General features: G+C 39.3%; 1 protein-coding gene across 2 annotated transcripts; it reads left to right on the top strand.

Annotated features, from left to right (window-relative positions):
* The first annotated feature begins 4,905 nt into the window (after window positions 1-4,905).
* LOC122639832 (phosphatidylinositol/phosphatidylcholine transfer protein SFH13) lies at window positions 4,906-20,719 on the top strand. Of its 2 annotated transcripts, none has more exons than XM_043832829.1 (14): window positions 4,906-5,118; window positions 5,378-5,681; window positions 5,998-6,097; window positions 6,585-6,683; window positions 10,253-10,330; window positions 10,410-10,511; window positions 10,599-10,648; window positions 10,727-10,826; window positions 10,956-11,051; window positions 11,128-11,247; window positions 13,455-13,617; window positions 14,313-14,698; window positions 14,786-14,860; window positions 20,387-20,719. In XM_043832829.1, exons 1-14 carry the CDS (start codon window positions 5,112-5,114, stop codon window positions 20,405-20,407), a joined length of 1,701 nt encoding a protein of 566 aa, XP_043688764.1. In that variant the 5' UTR covers window positions 4,906-5,111; the 3' UTR covers window positions 20,408-20,719. The 2 variants fall into 2 exon arrangements, with proteins under 2 accessions (XP_043688764.1, XP_043688763.1); XM_043832828.1 differs by having other exon boundaries at window positions 4,907-5,118; window positions 6,417-6,683.
* The last annotated feature ends 1,223 nt before the right edge of the window (window positions 20,720-21,942 follow it).

Here is a 21,942-nt window from a genome sequence, read left to right as displayed (position 1 = left end):
ATTTTATACTCAATCCATGCATTAATTTCACATAGAGAACACTAAAAATATTACTCGTGGTTTTGAACCAAGTTTGATACTGTATATTGTTCTTGGACATGGTATCAAATAAGATTTGACTGGAACATAAATCCTTCAATATAAATGAGATTTAAGCAATCTTGGATTTGTTATAAAGCTTTGTTTTGGTAGCTTTCCAATAAGTCCAAGATTGCTTAAATTTGATTTATATTGAAGAAGTTATGTACCGATCAAACTTAATTTGGTGTGTATGCTGAATAAAAATATATTTTTGGACATCAAAACAAATGAATATTTTGTCGCACTTTTGGTTTTTAGCAATGTTTTGCCATATTAAGATCTATGGAATTTTTAGATTTGAGAAAAACCCCAGAATTAGAAAGTTGAAAATTACACCTATTGTAAAAAATCCAGTTTTTATTCTTGGCCTGGGGGGTTGACTTTTTTTCCTTTTGGAATTTTAACTATTTTTATTGGATTCAAATAGGCGGTATTTGCTTATTAATGAATAATATCTTAAGTAAATACAAATACAAAAGCATTTACTTAAATGATATTAGACATAACTAATTGTTTGTCCTGATTTTTGGCAGTTTCTGGCATAAATACATGTCTGTCCTAGTTTCGAGTCAAGTTTCCCCTAGTTTCGATGGACATATGTGTCGAAACCATCGAAATATGGTCGAAACTAGTTGAAACCATCGAAACCCGGTCGAATCCAGGGATTTTATAAAATCCCCCTTCAACTCGTCTTGGAAACCTGGGAAACCGAGTTAACTCTATGGTTTCGATAGGTTTCGGTCGAGTTTTTGTTCCATGGTCACAGTATCCTAGTCACAGAGGCAATCGAAGGATCGAGCAAAGCAAAGGAGCAAATCATTTGCAGAAAAAAAAGTAAGTAGATGTGGTTTAAACGTTATTAATTAATACATGCCCAGAATAAGAATTAATTAATTAATTAATTCTTGAGCTAGCTGAGAGGGGCTTATTATGGTTTATGATTGATGCTACTATGCTAGTAGTAGTCTAGTAGGGATTAAAATCCTCACCAATTCCTTCATCTCCGACTGTGGAGTAGTTCAGGGTTGAGAGGTCGACACTGTTTCATTGAGTCAGTTTTTTATTTTTGTTTCTTCTCAAGCTCGGCACTATTGCATGCCATCCCTATCATGTGTTGAGTTTCCAGTCCCGAGCTACACCGCACTGCATTTTTAGAGAATTGGAGAGGATTTTTTTTTCCGTCTCATAGACGTGTTTCCACGAATTTGATACTTATCAGTTCTTAGCTGCAACAAGGGTGCATGCGTGTTTAGTTAAATTTTAAGTCCTAAAACTATTTGTAACATGCAAATGATCATAGAACGTGCTAAATGGTTAATAAAAGAAGGGAAAAGCTTGGGCACATCTCATGGGTACTCTGCATGTGTCATCCTCTCTCCTCTCCTTTTGGAAACCATTGTCTTCTTGTGTCAAATCTTATGATTTGTGTGCGCTAATTTACTGAAAGCTGGCGGCATGTCCAAATGAATGGGAAAAAGAACGCTAACTGGACCAATAGCCCATGCGCCTAGATTAATGGGGGTGCGAAATGACCGCCCCCATCCCCATGATGCCTCTATGCACCTCTCATTGTGCATGCCCTAGAGACCCAGTTAGCATTCTTTATCGCTAAATGAATTTTAAATGAGAAGTTTTAAAATACCTCTTTTTGTATTTCACTTGTTTTTGTCACCCACAGGTGTTTAACTCAATATCTTTTCGATATTGCTTTTAGGCTTTTAACATAACACATGGAAAGAAGAACTTAAGTACCACATTGGTAGTGGAAGAGGATAAATTGAGGTTTATATATTGAAATAGAAACTACAAGGTTAGGATTCAATGAAAGAAATGGTCACTATGCTCTCTTGTCTCCATGGATTTGAGGTATGGTTTTTCCTTTTTGGCTGGTAGTTTATATCTTTTGAATGACCATTTTTTTTTTATTTTTTGTGTATTATCTTAATCAACACATTTTTTGGCCATTTTGGAAAGATGTTTCCAAGGTACTTCTCTCTTCTATAAATAGAGAATGTCCCTGACACTTTAGAATATGATTCTTAAGTATTATTCTCCTTTTAACTGTCTCTCATCTTGTGTATATGTGTGTACATGCAAAGAACATACTTTTGTTTTTCTATTTTACCGATTCTTAAGTGTTGAAAAATCTTGGAAACTGATTCACACTTGTCCCAGTTACACCATTGGAGACATCTATGGTTTTTAGGACAACGTCAAGTGATGTGACTTAGGTCATATCTACCATTAATAAAATAACTATTGTCGCAAAATCAAATTCATAATTACAATACTCCTACCATGGCTTTGGAGTGATTATATGACCAGCATTTCATATTAGTTTTGATCCTCTTTTAAGTTTTAGGTCATTATCATTATCATATACAAAAAACAGTTATCCCTATGCACTCCTCAATACCACTTGCTCATAGCACCCTCTCACATTTTATTATAATGATCCAACTTAATGGTCTATTTTTTCGTACCAGGAAAAGAAAGAGCATGTGAAAAAGCCGCAAATCTGTAACAGCGGCCAGACCGGACAGATTTGTTTGTTTTTTTGTTTTTATGTTTCTTGAAACATCTTCCAGCAACTATTTAAGATATATTGTTGTTTTCTCACTCAAAAATATCCTCTCTAATGTCTAAATCAATGACTTTCAATCTAAACTTCTAAAATTTTTAAGCCATGACTCTTCATGGGATCTGGCTCCTCTGTAGTGCGGCATCAGAGCTCGCACACGTGGACGAGTTCCCATTTAGAAGGTGTAGATCGAGTTGGAAATTCTGAGCGTGGTGCACATACGATGGACAGGAGAATTTCTTATTTTTGAAATTTGGATTTTCAGCTCGATTTGTGCTGTTCAAATGGTTGCTCATCCACGTAGTGAGCTCTGGTGACTCGTTACAAGATCTATAGTGCACCCCCGCACTACAAAGGAGTTCGATTCCTCTTCATGTATATCGAGTGTTGACGATTCAATTCCTTGTCGATTGTAGCCATACTTGTAGATATCGGGATCAGATTGACCGATATCAGTGGTATCGAATCAGGGAAGGCAAAATAGTCAAAGAAAAATTTTATCAATATTTTCACGGCAAAAGTGTCCAATCCAATCCTGATACAATATATTCATATTGTCCAATCCAAGGTTTTAATGCAGTGTGGATGTTGATTGATACCAGTATTGTTGGTGATTGATACCCATCCTACACTGCATTAAAACCTTTTTAATCTTTTAACATAAAGTAATCTATTATTTTGTGTGAGAATAAAAAAGAACATTATCTGGTCACGTGCAGTGTGCGTTGTTCCCTGAGCATGGGCACAAGGCCACGTGAAATGATCGCCATACTCATGGGAGATTTTTGTCTTTTCATAAGAGCACTATGGTCATTTTACACGATCCTGTGTTCTCTTTCCCTAATTTTTTGTTTAGGCAGTAGGGCCTGTAAAATTAATGGCCATCTGAAATGACCAAAGACCCCACGCCACCCTGTAAGACAGGTTCGAAAATAGGGGAATCTCCTGTGCACGAGTTGTCCCCAACTTTTCAGTTGTCCTTCTCTCGGGGGATGGGGGGGGGGGTGGGGTGTGTTAGGACTTGGGACCATGGGTTTAGGAATTGTGATCGGGATTTGCCGTATCGGTATTGGCGGATACCGATCTCGATACGTACCGATCCCATGTACAATTATACATGCTTGGGACTTGGACGTTAGAAAACAAGTATAACAATCCGGATCCGTAAACCGAAAAGAGAGGACGGAGGTGATGTAAAGAGAATAATAACGAAGAGCCCGAGAGAATAAAACTTTACCGGCGCGTATCAATAACAGTAAAATCGCAAGGACAGGAGAGGACTAGAGGAGAGGAGACAGATACGTGGCAAAGAAAAGAAAAGAAAAGCGAAGGGGAAAAAGAAAAGGAAGCGGTCGAACTTTCAAAACCAGAGAGAGATCTTGATCAATTTCTAACCGAGGCCATCAATGATGATGAGACGCTTTTATAACTCCTTGAGAAACTGAGAGAGTTTGCTCTGTGTCTTCATTTGTCTTTCCGTTTTCCTTGGATTTCTTCTTCTTTTTCGTTTTTTTTTTTTTTATCTTTTACCTTCTCCTCTCCTCTGTGCACAAAGTAGTACCCGGTTCAGCTAGCAGCATTGCTCCTCTTATTTTCATCGAATTCCTCTCGAATGAATGAGGGCTTTTCTTTTCCTAGGGTACGTCTAAAATCAATAGCACTGGTTTTTTCTCCTCTTTTTTATTTTTATTTTTATGGGATATATATAATGGGCCTGTGAATTTATATGCTTCTTAAGCATGTATGCTTTTTTTTTTTCTAGTTTAATTGTGAGATTGGAGTTCGTGGTGATTATTGACATTTGTGGAGATTTTCTCTTCTATGAATGCCTCCTCTCTCTTTCTCACATGTGGTTTGGAAGCTTGGACGGGGTTGGGGTTGTTCGAATAAGCTCAACCTGGTGCCTTTTAGCTTTTGGATCTGTGCAGTGTTTCTTGTTTCGTGTTGGTTCCGTTGGACATGATAATTAAATGAAAAGGAAAAAAAAAAAAACCGAAAAGAAGGGGAAGCCATTTGAAAGAATGAACTGTAATTAGCTCATTACCCTCTTCTCAACAAGGAAGGAATTATCAGCTTTCACAAACTTTACTTTTGACATTCTGACAGTGTTGAGTTCACGATAATTTGCATTTCTCTGGTTATGATATGAATGGCTTTACTATATTCACTTTTGAAGCTTGCACTGCATATGCAGTTATGGGACATCCAGAAGACCTAGACTAATCAAATGAGACCAGGCACTTGATTGTCTTTTTTGATTAAACAGTTAATTCTACCTTTATTTATATATGTCATTTGAATTGGATTTTAAACGTCCAGGAGTTCATTGCCGTCTCCTCTGTTGATTTTGTTTCTGTAGATCATGAATTTCCTCCGGTTCTTTGAGGATTGTTGTTCGTTCTCTAGAGCTTGAATTGAGGCCCAAATTCGTCCTTCTGTATTGCTCGAAATGTCAGGTAAGTCTTTGTAGCTTGTTAGAATGCTTAGGTTTTACTTTCTACTGGATCTGAAGATTGTGAAGATGCGGAGGATAACATCAGAACAATAAAAACCCTCCCTCCAACCAATTCCTCCTAGTTCCTTTGAAAAAAAAATGAGGAAAAATTCTGATGATTTCTTGAGTTAATTTGTAATTTTGAGCTAATGTTATTGCTTGTCAGTCTTGCTATGAAAAGATGTTTAAACAGCTCCCAATTTTAATTTGTTGCACTGAAGGCCCAGAAGGATTTGGCATACACGATGAAATAAAAGAAAGGAGGTCCGATGTTGAGAATTCCGAAGATGAGAGACGCCGGACCAAAATTGGAGCGCTTAAGAAGAAGGCAATCAATGCTTCCAACAGGTTCACTCATTCTCTTAAGAAGCGTGGAAAGAGGAAAATTGATTACAGGGTTTCTTCAGTTTCCATAGAGGACATAAGAGATGCCAGAGAGGAGAGTGCAGTACATGAATTGCGTCAGAAACTTCTTGCCAAGGATTTATTACCTTCTAGGCATGATGATTATCATACTCTGTTGAGGTCAGTCCACTTTTTTGAAATATGCTCCGATTCCATTCGAGTTTAATGACCTAGTTAGACTCCTTTGGTTGACTGCTTTCATTAAGTCGTAGCCAATTCAAATGCCATAGATAAATTGTAGTTTAAGTTTAGAACATTCCATATCTGTAAGAGCAGTCCCACCATGTAGTAGTATGGTGGGGCATGGCGTTTGTAGGTTTGTGGACTATGAAGTGATGGTAGTGGTGGGTACTAGAATTATCCCTTTATTTTCGTTGCACTTTCTTTCACTGCTTTGTGGCCTTCAATCCCTGACTATTCCTTTTAAATGTTGCAGGTTTTTGAAAGCAAGGGACTTCAACATTTATAAAACAGTTCAAATGTGGGAAGAAATGCTCCAATGGAGAAAGGAGTATGGAGCAGATACCATATTGGAGGTTAGTGCATTATTTTATCTCACTTCACTTTCTGTGTTGACTAAACTAGGAGATTTTGGTTGACAACCTAGACATTCGCAAGCATGTTTTGTCACTAGTGGTACATTGAAAAATGGTTTAGGACCAAGTAGTTTTGATCCTAACATACTAGTAGATTACTTCTAATACCCTATTCACACAGAAAAAAAGATGCTAATATATTTTGTTAGCATGTGAGTTGAACTAGTTTCATTGGGAATTAGGGTACCCATTGAATATTTAAATTGTCCCCAATTTAATATCACCTTCAACATGACATCAAATTGAACTGTATCTTCAGGACTTCGAATTTGAAGAACTGGAAGAAGTTTTGGAATATTATCCTCAAGGCTACCATGGGATTGATAAAGATGGAAGGCCTATATATATCGAGAGGCTTGGGAAAGCTCACCCAAATAGGCTTACACGCATTACCACAGTTGATCGCTACTTAAAGTACCATGTACGGGAGTTTGAGAAGGCACTACATGAGAAATTTCCTGCATGTTCAATTGCAGCAAAGAGGCACATTGGATCGACTACAACAATATTGGATGTTCAGGGCTTGGTATGTTTTGATCTCCATTTCTTGTGCTTTCGTGGACGTTGAAGTTTGTTGCAGGATCTTCCTAGCTCCTTAGTAAATATCGAACTTTTGAAATTACATAATATCTGGTGCTTGTAATCTTTTACTTGCATCATGTAGCTGCCAAATAAATTGGTTTCACCATAAAAATGGAATTGACTATCTGGTTCAGATTGAATATCACTTTAGCTGTTCTTTGTTTTCAAGTTTTTAAACAAAGTATAGTTTTCAGTGATATGAGTAGATGCTATTCGAACCGTTCCTTTTCTTTCCATGTCAGCATTTTTGATAGAAGTTATTATATCGGCTATAGTGTCCCTACCCATGATGAACTATAAATTTGAATTTCTTTATTTGTGCCTCCTAGTTTTGAAATAATCAACATGTTCCGTTTGTTTTTATAATTTTTTTTTATTAAAGGTATATGCGTGAGACACAATCTACTAGTTGTAATTGATCTATTTCAGATACTAGACCATTATACCATGGTCTCATCGACTAGCATTTATAATACCTCGGGAGCTAATGAGACTATTTTAGTGAAATTCAACTGTCTCAATTCCCGCTACTGAGTTCTCTCGGGAGACATGGTTTAAGCCCCCCAAAAGTCCCTTTCTCTTTAAGGATGACGGCCTGTAGGAGCACGGTTGAATCTTTCTCTTCATGGATGCTCCGCGTGTGGTCCTTGATGCAAAAAGCTTCCCAGGCCTTCTTCGCGCTCCTCTGTTCCACCTTCGGAGCCTTAAGTAAGGTCAGGAATCCTAAACAGAAGGAGCGGGTACCGGTCCCTCCGTATCAGAATAGGCATCCAATAATCTGGTAGTAAACTAAACAACAAGGGAATGTATTTTCCACTTCCTAGGTAAGATGGGTAGGGCAAGAGCCTGTACTTACAGCATGAATTCTTGCGCGAGATACCTAGTTGGGCTATTTGATAATGTATGACACATGGAAATGCTCCTAATCCCAGCTCGGCTTTGTGCTTCGGGGCGAGACCTCTTTGGAGTGAAATTCCTGACTTTGAAATGCTTTTTCAGGGGCTGCTGGACTTGGGCCCTGCCTTTGCCCGTATCTTCTGTGATATGGTCAGAGTTCTAGCAGTGAACTAGAAGCAGGTAACCACACTTGACCGGGATCACTTATAATTTGATAATAACAGAACAGGAACAGAATAGAGGAATAATAGGAAAAATTAAATAACTCAGAGTCCAACGGTCAGATCTGCCTAGGATTCTGGTCAGTAACACTAGTTTAGCAGATCTATTAATGTAGTCCTAGATAGGTAGGAGACCTACTAGGAGCCAAACAACAGGATCAAATAACAAAAGGGGCTGCTGGTTCGAATGGACAGCACTAGGATTTAGGTCAATTCCTAGGGTTTGGGTTGGATATTGGGAAAGGGGTTTATAGGGTATTAATGGGCAGGTCTAGGGGGTCAATATGGTATAAAAAGGTTAGGATTTGGATGAGTTTTGAAATTCTGTAATTTTGGGCAGAATTGAATTTTAGGGTTTTGGGTTTGGGTTTTAATGGAGCAAGGAGATGAAGGGGTTAGAGTGGGAGTTTGGGGCTGAAACTTGGATCGAGTGTCAACAATGATGTAAGGGATGTATGCTGAAAGTTTGGTTTGAAACTGATGGACAGATTTGGAGTTATGGAGGTTTCCTAGTAGAAGTAGGAGAGACGGGTAAAACTGTAATTTCAGACAATCAGCTGGGTGGATGGTGCTGAAATTTGAATCGAGTCTCTCTTAGGGTTTGAGGAAGACTTGATCAAATTTTTAGCAGATTCTAATGGTTAGATTTGGCTGGGCAGAATTCTCACGAAAATCACCTTGTATGTGACCTTCTAGAAGGAAGAAGAATAGTTGCAGAATTTCTTACTTGTTACAGGTCTTCAATGGCAACAACTTTGAAGATGAACAATGGGGTCTCCCGATCTTCACAATGCAAGGAGCTAAGTAGCAGCCCTCCCGATCTTCACAATGCAAGGAGTCGATTGGAGATCCACCAATCCCTTCAACCTTGATATTACTCACAAGGCACACTCACGATGGAGCAAAGGCAGCAACAAAGGCAGCAAGCATAAAGCTAATTTTTATTAATCAAATTCGTATTCAATGCTGGCCTCCCTTACAAACTTATATAGAAGACTCAAAAATAGACTTAGACACTAAAAAGGAATGGCCTAACCTTATCCCTAACCTATTAGGCAACTTAAACTGACTAGGAAACTCAAATAGACTCAAAATAGAGTCCTAATGACTTAAAAACAACTTAAACTACTTAAAATAAAGAAGATTCCCTAGTAGCCAATAGGATCACTTCACTTAAATTAGACCAATTGAACCAATTGGATGCAACCAATTTAAACCGGTTCAATTAAAAACACACAATAAAAACTAAGTATTGGGCTAATCCCATATGCAACTTATGTACCCCTATTTTAGGCCCAGAAAAGTGGCCTATTACATTAGAAACTCATGGGATCAAAGGCCCAACATGTATGTAACCCAACCCTAGACTTATTTCTAATGAAACAAGCCCTATTTGGTGATGAATCTGCATCATCCATCCATCGGTATAATAATCTTGAAAATCATAGAAATACATATGGAATTATGGATGATTTCGAGCCTGCTTAAGCTAAAGTCTACAACTAAGAAATCTCAGCAGAATCAGATAATCAGAGTTGAGAACTGTTCAATGATAATATTAGATCACTGATAAACTGATTTGAAAGCTGGAATTCAGTTTCAGCAAAGATATAGCCAGAACTAGAAATCAGTGTAAGAGAATTAGAAGAAATCAGAGAATTAGAGGAACTAGAAGAAAAGATCTGAATTAGAGGAAGAATGGAGAAGAAGAGAGAGGATTGACCACATCTAATAATTAATTGATCATCAGAAGGAGATCAGATCTGGACTATGTCCACTTATGCACAGCTCAACAACACAAAAGTTCTTGAAAACTTAAATCTTATTACTCAAAATCATGTCTACTCGATTGGAGGGGGGGGGTTATTACCTATATAAAGACCTTTTGAAATTCATATAGATCATAAAAGGACTCCTCATTACTTTCTCATTCTATCTAAGTAAAACAAAATCAAAACAGAACTCTGTGTTAGCTAATAAGTATCGTACCAAACTCGAACTCTTAACTCAGAAAGCTAAAAACACTATTCCTGTATTCAAACTTTATCCCCCAAATATGGGCTTATAGATTAGGCCCATTACACTGAAACCCACAAAGAAAAGAGCCCAACATTTTTTAATACTACCCAAAACTTGATTTCAGCCCACTGGACTGCTGCCAGCACCTTGTGGGTCTCCCAAGCTTGTGCCAAGGCTTCCATAGTGAATCATAGCGATCCATCCATTCCAATGCAACTGCATCATTCTGCCGTTCACAAGGAGGGCATTAACATGTTGGAATTTTGGTTACAGTTATGTTTATAAGAGGAATTTTATTAGATTCTTTTTGGGTTATTTCCATGGTACGAGCCTCACATTTGTGAAACTTTAACTCAAGCTTATGTCTGAGGTACAGGGTATAAAAAATTTCACCAAGATTGCTGGAGATCTCCTTACTGGTATTACCAAAATTGATAACAATTGCTACCCTGAGGTACTTTATTCTTTGCAACAGATTTACATCCAAAAGAAATTGTTTGGTATATAGCTGTTATACAGCTGCCTTTTTGCAGACGCTACATCGTATGTTCATTGTTAATGCTGGTCCTGGCTTCAAGATGCTTTGGCTAGCTGTGAAGAAATTTCTCGACCCAAAGACCATTGAAAAGATACAAGTAAGAGAATTTAACATAAGAAAGTTATATCATTTTGTGCTTTTCTGCAGCCTTAAGTGACCTATGAAATTAACCTCCAAATCTTAGGTTCTGGAACCCAGATGCTTGAGTAAATTGCTGGACTTCATTGACTCAAGGTCTGTATGTTTATCAGAGTTCATTACTTAATTTTCATCCACAATGCCCTTGAATTCATTTCTTCTAATATTTTTCAGCGAACTGCCTGACTTCTTGGGTGGAACGTGTACATGCTCTGCTGAAGGAGGGTGCATTGGGTCTAATAAGGGACCATGGAATGATCCTGAAATAATGAAAGTAAGGTTCTCTCCTCTTTATCTAGCAGACATAAGTTATTGTTATAATTTTAATCAAAGATGAATTGAGATCTGGACCATCTGGTTACCAATAATGAATGTTGTGCTAAGTTGGTTCTATCATTTGTAGCTTGTAAATAATGCAGAAGCAACATTTGTGAGGCAAGTCACAAGAATATCTGACAAGGAGCAGAAAATCAATTCTTACATTAAGATATGGCAAAAGGTAATCTTGAATCTTATATTATGTAGCAGTTTATATGGCAGAAGGTTCAAATAAGCTTATTAATTTTTCTACTCAGGGAAGAAGTAGTGATACATCGACAGCTGAATCTGGATCAGATGTAGATGTTGATGATCCTTGTTCTCCTACTGGGCTACGGAGTTCAAGGTTTTCACGATTGGCTCCAGTTCATGAGGAAGTGAGTTATGGCTTGTGAAATTCCATTCCATCTACGCAATAAGTTCTTGAGGTTTTTATTTTTATTTTTTTATCTAAAGCCTACATTTCATAAATGAATATTTGTAAAAGGTTTCCTAGACCGACAGGTGTAGAAGGTATCTCTAGACTGGGTCACAAGTTCTATGTGGAAGGTGAAGTGGCAGTATCGAAGATTTGGATATCTAGGTAATGGTTTGGATTGGCCCCATGTCAAGTTTCAGACTCAGATTAAGTCACATACCCTTTTATGTACGTCCATGCATCCTCTTGCTCTGCATTGTCTTGATAGTTTTGAAATTTTCAATGCTTTAGTTTGCCACTTGGCAAGCTACATTGTCCTGAAACTTGACGTGTGAGTAGGGGACTTTGGAGGTCTTCCACCGTCCACAAAGTTTCAGCCCTATGCTATCTGCCATGTGAGAACTTGGATGCTATTCTAGAGATACCCCCTAGACCTGCCAGACTGGAATTATTTCCCCCTTTTTTTTTGGGGGGGGGGGGTGGGTAGGGGTGGGGTTGGCTTTTAAAAGGATGGGATACAAGGTATTGTCTACAGGTTTTACATTTATTTTATCTTTTTTTTTTATTGTTCCCCATTCCCCTCCCCCCCCCCCCCCCCACCCAAATTTTTCTTACCATAAGGAACAAAGAAAATTCAACAAATTAACTCAACTAAACCTAAGCCCAGATACTTGGGTTCCCTGCATGAATGCTTTGTATTTTGGGTGCATTGCTCAAAACTGACCTAATGCAATGAATCCTGGTCTAATCCAAGCTTGGAGTTTCATTGCTTGAAACCTAGTGGTGATCAAATTCGAATCACTAATCAAGTTGGTTTTGGCCTGGGCAGGTTTAAGCTACAACTTTCCTGATATTAAATACTCTTTAATTTCTATTCAAAATAAGATGCTAGATTATGCTTGGAGAAACTCCAGATGGAATAACTCGAGTAAAATGACAACCACCATTTAGTAGTTCATTCATATACTTGCTAACTAGTAACTACCATCATTGCTTAGTCCAAAAAAAAGTGCTATTAAAGCGCATGCCTCAAGCATGTTACTTCGCTGCAGGAGAGAGAGAACATGGTTGCACCAGACACTACATCACTGAGGCATGGTCCTCTGTGACTCTGGTTGGATTCCTCCTATGAAGTGGACGAGAAGGAGAAAAGAAGAAACAAAGGAAGAGGAGAAGATGGAGGATTGACACAGGGAGTGGTGAAGAGAATGAAAAGGAAGACAGATGAGGAAGAAAAATTGACAGAGGGGGGAAGAGAATGAGAAGGAAGAAGATGATGAAGAGGTGGTAGATGGATTAATGGGGAGAATAGAAAAGGGAAATGAAGAAGATCAAGAAGATGTTTAAGAAGTATTGACACAGGGAGGGGGAAGAGAATGAAAAAGAAGAAGATGAAGAGGAGGAAGAAGAAAGAATCAAAAGAAGCAGAGATGGCAGGGGAGAGTTTAGGAAGAAGAAAGTAGGGCTTACCTGATTCACTTGGTGCTTAAACTCCTCTCTCTCTAACCCCTCTTCATGGAGAAAAAAGGCCTCGTTAAAGACCCTATAATTTACTTCTCTGTCCCTAATGTACAAAAAGCCGTAATATTTTGTTTCTGAATGATTCAAATTCCTTTTCTGTCCCTAATCTGATTTGCATTTTTTTTCTCCAACCTGGAGCTCAGAAAGGGTAAGTCAGGTTCAGGCTGTGCATGGACCAGCCTACTTAAACAACCACTTGGATTTTTTTTTTTGGGGTGGGTGGGGGTGGGGGGATTGCCAACCACTTGGCTTCTTGGTACATTGAGTTGGTTTATTCCTTTCTGAATGGAGATTAATTGGAAATTTTCAAAATGCCAAACCTGATCCTCTTCAATGACTCTAGAGTCTAGATATGTGACCTGGACACATCAAATTATGAGTCATACCCATGTTTGGCCTGTCGTGTCCTCTACTCAATCAGCACTCAGCAAATGATACTTATATTTTTACTTTATCGTTGTGATATAATTTTTTCTGCCAGTTTTGCCTTTGCATCCTTACATCTCCATGAAAATAATTTGTTTTCATACTGTCAAATCGAATACTGATGTTCCCTGTATCTTTCATTAACAAATGTGAAGCCTGATGTTACTTTTCTCTTTGACCCTGTTTATCTTTAAATTTATATTTTCAAACTTCACACAGGTCAGGGTGTCAGATCCAACTGCTTACTACAGTTGTGATGACCATTTTACTGTTGTTGATAAAGCTATAGACTATGGTCCAGGTGCGTCTAGTTCTGAGAACCATTCGGGGGGATTTGAGTATCTGGGAGGCCCTTATACAGAGGCAATTTCAAAGCCTGAAGGTATCTTCTTCTCTCACTCCATAATGCTAATTAAATTCATTTTTATGACAGAAAATCATTTTTCTACAGATTCTTTTTGTAGATTATGTGGTGAAATAACTTTAAGAAGTTGAAAATTTGTTAGGGTTGACAACTCGGTGGTCTGGGAAATATAACTAATATCAATTCCAATTAAGTAAGAATAGGATAGTTTGACACTTGGATGAGTAGGTTTTGGGGTGTGTGTAGGGAGTTAGTTTTCTGTCCGGGAGTGTGGCCTACGCCAGCACTCCCATGTGTCTATCTCTCTCCTCAAAACAATTGGGCAGAGCTGTCTTTTCAAATGAGGAGGAGAGAGAAAGACTCATGGGAGTGCTGGCATACAGGCATAGGCCACACTCCTGCACAGAGAACTTTCTCCCTTACGAATTCGGGCAGGTTTGGTTGGGCTTGAAGTGGGTTCAACAACACCTTGGGAGCAGACCCCATGCGAGAACCCAACACATTTATTGACTGGGCCAGATTTGGGTGGGTTAGGTGGGGGAGTGCTGAGAATTGCTGCCCCTAGAAATACTAATTGTAACTGAAGCTAATACTCCCAAAGAAAAGAAAAGCTACTTGGAAATTTTGTAGCTAATTAAAGTTCTTCAGCACATTTAGACCTAGTACTTTTTCGTGCATTATTTTGTATCCAACTTTTGTGCGTCTTTTGTCAGGTATTCCATTTCTTGATAGGATCAGAACCATTAAAGACAAATTGGGGGAGAGAGATTTCCAGAGTGTAGCAAGAGTTCTGCTAGCTTTTGTGATCAAATTGCTTGCCTACTTTCGTTTTCTGCACTGTAGACTTGGGAGAAGGCAGGGTAACATTCACCCCTCTAATTCTTTGGAGCCCAATCAAGAAATTCATCCACCTGCTGAAGAAGCTGTGAATGAAGAAAACCGTGCCCTTCCATATTTGGAGCGTCTTCAGAGGCTTGAAACGTTGTTCGAGGAAATTAGCACCAAGCCTGCAGGGATTCCTTTGGATAAGGAGCAGTTGCTACAGGACTCTTTGGATCGTATCAAATCTGTTGAGCTTGACCTTGAGAAAACAAAGAGAGTAAGCTACTTACCTCATTAAGAAGTTTGGATCTTAACCCCCATTGTTTCTTTCCATTACAGTTCCCATGCTCTCCATTTGTTTCAGGTGATGCATGCTACGGTCATGAAGCAACTGGAAATTGCTGAATTACTGGAGAATCTGAGTGAGTCTAAATTTCGGGTAAGTTTATCAAAAAAATGCCATTTCTTCTTAATACATTGTGGATCTGCGAAAAAGCCTCTTCCATTATTCGCTGATCCCAAGAATACTCTGTTGGGAGTGCATGGACTTTAAATTAGGAAAATTCTTATTCATATTCCCAATCTGAGAATGTTAAAAAACCACCAACACGTTTTAAAGCAATCTACTTAACTCAACTCAATTCAATTAAGCTTATGCCAACTACTCGGGGTTGGGTAGATGAATCTTGTTCTACTATTTTTCTTCATAACATTAATGTATCCCTGCTTGCTCAAGTTGATGTGCTAATTCTGATTCGGATACAAGCTGAAAGGATCATGTATAACAACAACAACAACTCAGCCTTATCCCAACTAAATGGGTTCGGCTACATGGATCCTTGCCCTCCAATCAAACCTATTCGAGGTCATACTTGATACAAGGCCTAAGCTATGCATGTCTTTCCTCACTACTTCTACGGTCATTTTAGGTCTGCCCTTGGCTCTTTAGTTCCTTCAATCTGAATCAAATCACTCCTCCGAACTGGAGCATCCAAAGGCCTCCGTTGAACATGGCCATGCCACCTTAAACGACTTTCTCGTAGTTTATCATGTATTAGTGCTACTCCCAAACCAGCTCTAATATGATCATTCCTATCTTTATCCTTCCTAGTTTTGTCATTCATCCATCCCAACATCCTCATCTCCGCTACACTGAGTTTATCTATATGATGCTTCTTAACTGCCCATACACCATAGCCAGCCGTATAACTGTCCTATAAAATCGAATAACAAAGTAGTCTTGGTCATGTTTCCAATAATCTTCATGAATTTGAGATTTTTATGGATTTGTTTCAATGAGATGTGCTAGCATGACCGACTAATGTAGGGCTAAGCCAACGAAGTCCTAATCTACCGTAGGATCATAGTAATATTGACAGTAAACTTCAAACAACAGATTTCAACAACAGTGGATCACAGAAACACCTAGCCAGCAAGGTGTTTCAACACTTCAGGACTCCAACAGCTTATAACAGGACCTTGAGATGAAGTCTGACCACAAGGAAACAACCAGTAGCAAATTCTGGTCTATCGCAGGGTAGAAAATATGCAAAATAACCAGAAACTGACAAGAGTACCAGAATTAGTAACTAACACCTTGGATGGGGATGATACTCCCATCGAGGGTGAGTAATTACAGCCAAAACTGATGGGTGGATGTTGACTTATAGGGTCTCAAAATTAGGAACTAGGGAATCAGAATTAGAAGTTGTTACCTCAGGAACGTACAGCCATTGGATGGTTATAAAGTTACAGTTGAAGGAAACCATTGAAGAGAGGGTTAACATACTACAAGGACTGGATTTGATGGCTGGATGTGGAGTTATACACCCTTGAATGTCGCCGGCAGAAGGACACAGATTCATGGTGCTGCAGGGGTATTCTGCCTCCCAATTCTTCTTCAACACACCATAGGGAACTGATGGAACATGCAACAGAAAATAAAACTCTCCAGCAGGTCTCAGTATCTCTCTTTAATTCTCAGTTGCAGTGGTAATAAAATAGAAACTAAAGAGAAGATGGAAGAGAGGAAGAGGGAATAAGAAGGATATGTAAGTATTTCATCTGCTGTAGAGCTTCGGTACTGGTTTTGCCCAGCCAGAAAACCGAGATCTCGGCGAGTTGGTGCATTTTTTTAAAAACTCGGTAGCTGGTTTCGGTGGGTTTTTGACCAAGTTTGGTCATGAAACTTTGTATACAGCCTATTTTGGGCCATTTAAACACAATGACACTATGGGAATGTCCAAAATCAAAGTCTAAATAGGAGTTTGACTTCGGACCCTAGTTTGGTTGGCTACGATGTACTAATAGGCCCTATTTTACACATAATTTAGTAATAGAAACCAATCAAAGCATACAATTAATATAAAACAACTTAACTAAGCATTAGAAATGTAAAAGTATAAAATACATCAATTTTAACATATATATCTATCATCCCAAGCCATATTGCCAAATCAAGTATTCCTCTGAATGTGCCACTTAGGATTTCCATGTCATAGTGCTGCTGAAGAACCACACATAATCTTCCACACAATTCACACAAGTGTTGTCATCAACTAACTAAAGGTGCCCTATCCTAGGGTATGGAAGAGGAGGATGCGATCAGATCAATCCACTGTTACTGCCATTAGGCTATTGAACTACCATCGACATGTATGGCTAGGTTGGGACTGTGAACATGTCGTCCACAAAACCTGACCTAGTGCTTCGACTATCGAACTCATGTGTAGAGTTATACTAACTACGGCTGCCCAAACTGACCATAGCCACTATAGTCGGACCCGGTGCTCTCATGGCCATACTCATAGTCATATTGAGGCCAGATGTATGCCACGACGCTCACTAGTTGTATCTATACTCATGCTTCCGAAACTTTCAAGCATGGTCTTCATACTCATGTCCTCATCTTAAGCTTCTGACTGTCTGCGACGCGGGCGTCTCTTGTACGTAGTGGGGGCACCATGGTCCTGATCCTGTGTGACATGAGTAAATTGACTCTCACCTGTGTAACACACAGGCTCCGCCTCTGTCCTTAGCCCTTACTGGTACTACTCGCACATCTCCTCATGACGATCATCATAATAACCACCATTCGCCATGCCACCACCACCACCACCACCACGGCACCACACCATCCCATCCCATCACCACTGCCCCCATCTCCATCAGATGGTGACCCATTTGACTCGTGTTCCTCCTCACCAACCTGGCCAGCCAGATTCTCAAAAGGTTGAGGCAACTCTGAATGCATACGCCCCTCTTCCTCCATATACATCCACATCAGTACCCATCGAATTAGCTATGGTGGGGTCGGGCCTACCCCAGCATGATCCATTTCTGATTTACCTTGATCCCTCACCCACTGGTATAGGGGATCCTCTTCCTCATCTGAGTCCTCTTGGAAAATGTCTGCTAGCTCGGCTGGTTCTTTAGAATTGTCTTCCATTTCGTATGTGTTTTGTCCTTAGTCTCATATTATAGTGCACATACACTAGCTGCTCCAGTCGTTTGTACGTCAATCAATTCCACCTCTTGGTGTGTATCAGTGAAAATGTACTCCAGTTGCGCTCATATCCGATGGATGAACAAGTCTGTGAGAGCACTCTGATTGCTATCTTTCCAACATACATAAAAATCACGTCCAAACAATCACTATTGATCCTAATTTTTTCAAATTTTATTGCAAGAAATTCATTTTTTTCCAGAAAATTTAAAAAATAAACATTAACAGAAATAATTAGGACTCCATCAAGTCATAGATTGGCCAAAGTTGTGTAACATATATTAAATTGACACCCAACCACCAAGATTGAACATATTTTTTGGAAAAAAAGAGATTTGGGGAAAAATGGTTCACCTTGGACTTGGAATGTTCAAATCTTCTTCAAATCACAAGATTCTTGATGTAGATCAACGTTTCCACGCATTTGTTGAAGTTATGCGGTGATTTTCCATAAAAAATTGCAAAGAAAGATGAAGTTTTGAGTCCAATTTGGAACACCAGAGGCAGTAGGCACTGAGACAATCGAGACAGTTGAGAACTCGACTGTCTCAGTGGAGTTCTGTACACTTTTATATGGGGGTTAGGTGAGATCTCAGTCGAAACGAGATCTCGATCCCGACCTCGGTCGAAACGAGATCTTGATCTCGGCCGAGATTTTTGTAATCCTTCCATTTCGCCTGCCATCTCATCTTGCTTATTCAAAATACCGAGATATTATCGAGATCTCGGCGAGATCTTGTTCCATTCTGTAGAGAAGGTATCCCACCTATCTCTACAAGGGCACGTCACCCAGGCTGTCTCTCACAGCAGTGAATCACACAACAAACCAGCATAAGCTAAGTTCTTTCATTCTTCACATTGTGGGGAGCTGTAACAGCCATAGTTCGAAACTCGTTTCGGTAGGCCGAAATGAACGAAATACCGAAATTTCGGGGAAATTTAGCCGAAACTGTGTAATTTTTTTCTGTTGCAGAGTAATTACAAAATAAAAACTAATTACAATTCAAAGTAGAAAATGAAATCTGATCAAGCTCTAGTAACTGAAATCTAATTAATATATTGTAATAACTAGAAGCAAGTAGCAACTAAAGAAAAATAGTAACTAAATAAAATCTTATCAAGGCAGTCTTGAAAGCTCAAAACTTCTAGAAAATACTTTATGCAATCAGCATCCTGATCTCTTAGAATATCTCCATGCAAAGACCAATTAAGTGATTATAATGGGCCTCAATCTGGTTCACTTTCCTGTTGGGCTGGTTCGATGGGCTGGCTGAGTGATTGCTGGTCCTTTTCTTCTTCATGCTTTGAGCTACGTCACCGACAACTGAGGAGGCTGTGTTGAAAAGCAACAGATGGCAGACAAGATATGAAAGAGCTGACAACTGTGCAACTTTTGGTCTAACCTGTTACTTTCAAAGTACAGTTGTCAACATGTCATAAATTTGATTTGAGAATGGGGATTTCATCCTTCCTGAGGTCTTTTTTTCTTTGTTTGTGATGTTTCAATGTATCAAGGGGGGGGGGGGGGTTGATAATTGGTCATAGAGGCTTATTGTCTCGAAAGGATGGGTTACTTTACCCCTAGAGGGTAGCGCAGTTGGCAAAGATTTAGAGGTCATGGGTTCAACTCTCCTTGGGGCCTACCTACCAAAAAGAAAAAAGGATGGGTTACTGTTGTTCTCCACAGCCATGTTGAAGTGTTAAAGACTTTTGGTCTTTGTTGGGTAGATATCCATACACATTTGTCATGTCAACACGTGCTCATTGTAGGCTTAGTTTAACCTTGCCTGACCATGATGGTTGAACCAGAGACCATCACAGGGACCCAAAAGTGGGTTGATGGAGAGGTTGGATCTCGGAACATTGGTTTCAATGAAGCAGTTTACATTTTTTTTTTGCAGTTGACACATTATCAAGTATATGACAAATTATAGGTTTAATTTTAACTTTCTTGACCAAGATGGTTGAACCAGAGACCCAGAACAGACCCCAAAAGTGGTTTGATGGAGAGGTTGGATTTTGGAACAATGCTTTCAATAGGAGCTGCACTGCCTCATTTAGAGAGGCTTTTTGCAGACCTCACCTGACCTAAAGCCCAAGGGGAGCTTGGAAACTCTGATATTGGAATTTCGCTGACAAGAAACTGACTTCCTGGAGTTTGTTTACCTTCTGTGGTTTGCTTTTTAAATTTGAATTTTCTAGTTTTCGAGCTTCTTCATACTTTGGAGAACTCCATCTTAGTGAAATGAGTTGTCCCAAAAATTAAGACAAACTAGATAACTTCACAAGTACGCAAGAACAAATTTTCTTGATTTCTGATGAGATTTATAAGCCTGCAGTTGTTACAAGTAGCCATACCAGATCAAGTTTCCTAAACATAGATTGACATGGTAGCTATGATGGTTGTATGCTAGATTTCCCATTCAAATTATAGTAATGTTGATGAGGTTCTTGTTGCAGCGAAGAAGGTTCTTCTGTTGAAGGTTGTGATGGTGTTGGGACAAGCTAATGTGGACAGAATGAGAGGAAGAAAAGATTTCGCTGGCCTTTGTGTGGGACATTGATGAGGATGCTTGTTGCAGCAAAGGAAGTTATTCTGTCAAAAAGATTTTAGATGGCGACAACAAACTAAAGTTGGAAGCATAAAAAGGAAGAAGAGATAGGGCTTGGCTTTTATACAGTATGTAATATTAAAAAAAAAAAAAAGGGAAATCTGCCATGGCCATGGATCCTTGACATTGGCTTCCAGCCTTTCAGGTACTTGTTTGTTCATGGAAAGGGTTCACTCTCCTATCTACATCTTGTGCCTTAAGGCACCCCCCCCCCCTCCACAATACACACACAGCGTTTCCCTCTACCCTAAAAGTGTAGTTGAAGTCCCATGAGGTAGTGTTAGATAGGTAGACTGAATATATATATATATATATATATACACACCAATATGTGTATCTGATAGCCTTTCAGGTACTTGTTTGTTCATGGAAAGGGTGTAATTCTCCTATCTACATCTTGTGCCTTGAGGCATCGTCCCCTCCTCCCAACCCCCCCCCCCCACAACACGTCTTTCCTCCTTTAAAAGTGTAGTTGAAGTCCTATATATATATGGGAGAAAGAACGTTGCCTAGGTGTGTGCGGTACGTTGGCCCTGTGCCCAGACTCACAGTTGTGCAAAATAACTGTTGTGCAGGGAGCCAGGGACAGCACACCGCACGTGCCCAGGTAGCGTTCTCTTATTGGGGAATAGAATGTTACTTGGTTGTGAGCTAGGTGTGGTGACAACACGTAGACACATAACCACCTTGGGGTGCTTGGAATTTCTGCCTTTACATGGGGGCAAGGTGGTCATTTTCAGACACCCCAAGGCAACTAGGTTATTTGTCTAGGCATGGTTGCCATGCCTAGTGCATGATCGGGTAGCATTCTCTCTCCCATATATATATATATATACACAAATATGTGTATTTCTCTCCCTTCACCTTAACCAGTGTGTGTTGAGTTGAGTGCGAAACTCAGAGTTAACACTGGAGGTGATACTGACATAAGTGAGGTCCGGTTTAAACTGGAAAAGAGTAGGTTGAAAAAAATAATTGCAATGTTTTTGTCTTAATAGATTTCAAGAGTGTTGAATTGTCCACGGTTCTCATGGCTGGCGTGGAGGGTGTTATCTACTTCTGCTTGGACCACCTATACCTTGTCTTGCATTCATGCCTTCCCCGAATATGATGAATTCGACATACATAGATAGAGGTAACAGTAACAGCCCACTTTGATATCACACACAAGAAATTAATTAATGAATCAGCTAGCTTCGTTAACCCAAACATCTCCAATCGGTTGTTGCACTCTAGGACGGGGAGCAATGGTGGTTTCACTTTCACACTTCACAGGGTATAATAATAATAATAATAGTAATACATTCTGTGTCTACAAGGAAATGCAAATGCCATATGCCTCGTCAGATTTACTTACTTATGTTAATTAAGTAAATTTAATTTTTAATTGTAAATTTTGTTTAC

The sequence above is a fragment of the Telopea speciosissima genome, chromosome 9, assembly GCF_018873765.1.
Source record: "Telopea speciosissima isolate NSW1024214 ecotype Mountain lineage chromosome 9, Tspe_v1, whole genome shotgun sequence".
Classification (NCBI taxonomy): Eukaryota; Viridiplantae; Streptophyta; class Magnoliopsida; order Proteales; family Proteaceae; genus Telopea; species Telopea speciosissima.
The sequence above is the reverse complement of the archived record's forward strand: the minus strand, read 5'-3'. Positions and strand labels throughout refer to the sequence as shown.

What these genes read in the sequence shown, in the direction of transcription:
- LOC122639832 (XM_043832828.1), top strand. An exon ending in GAGCAGATACCATATTGGAG is followed by an intron (nt 6,098 to 6,416) that starts GTTAGTGCATTA and finishes CTGTATCTTCAG; the next exon opens with GACTTCGAATTTGAAGAACT. An exon ending in GGCAATTTCAAAGCCTGAAG is followed by an intron (nt 13,618 to 14,312) that starts GTATCTTCTTCT and finishes GTCTTTTGTCAG; the next exon opens with GTATTCCATTTCTTGATAGG.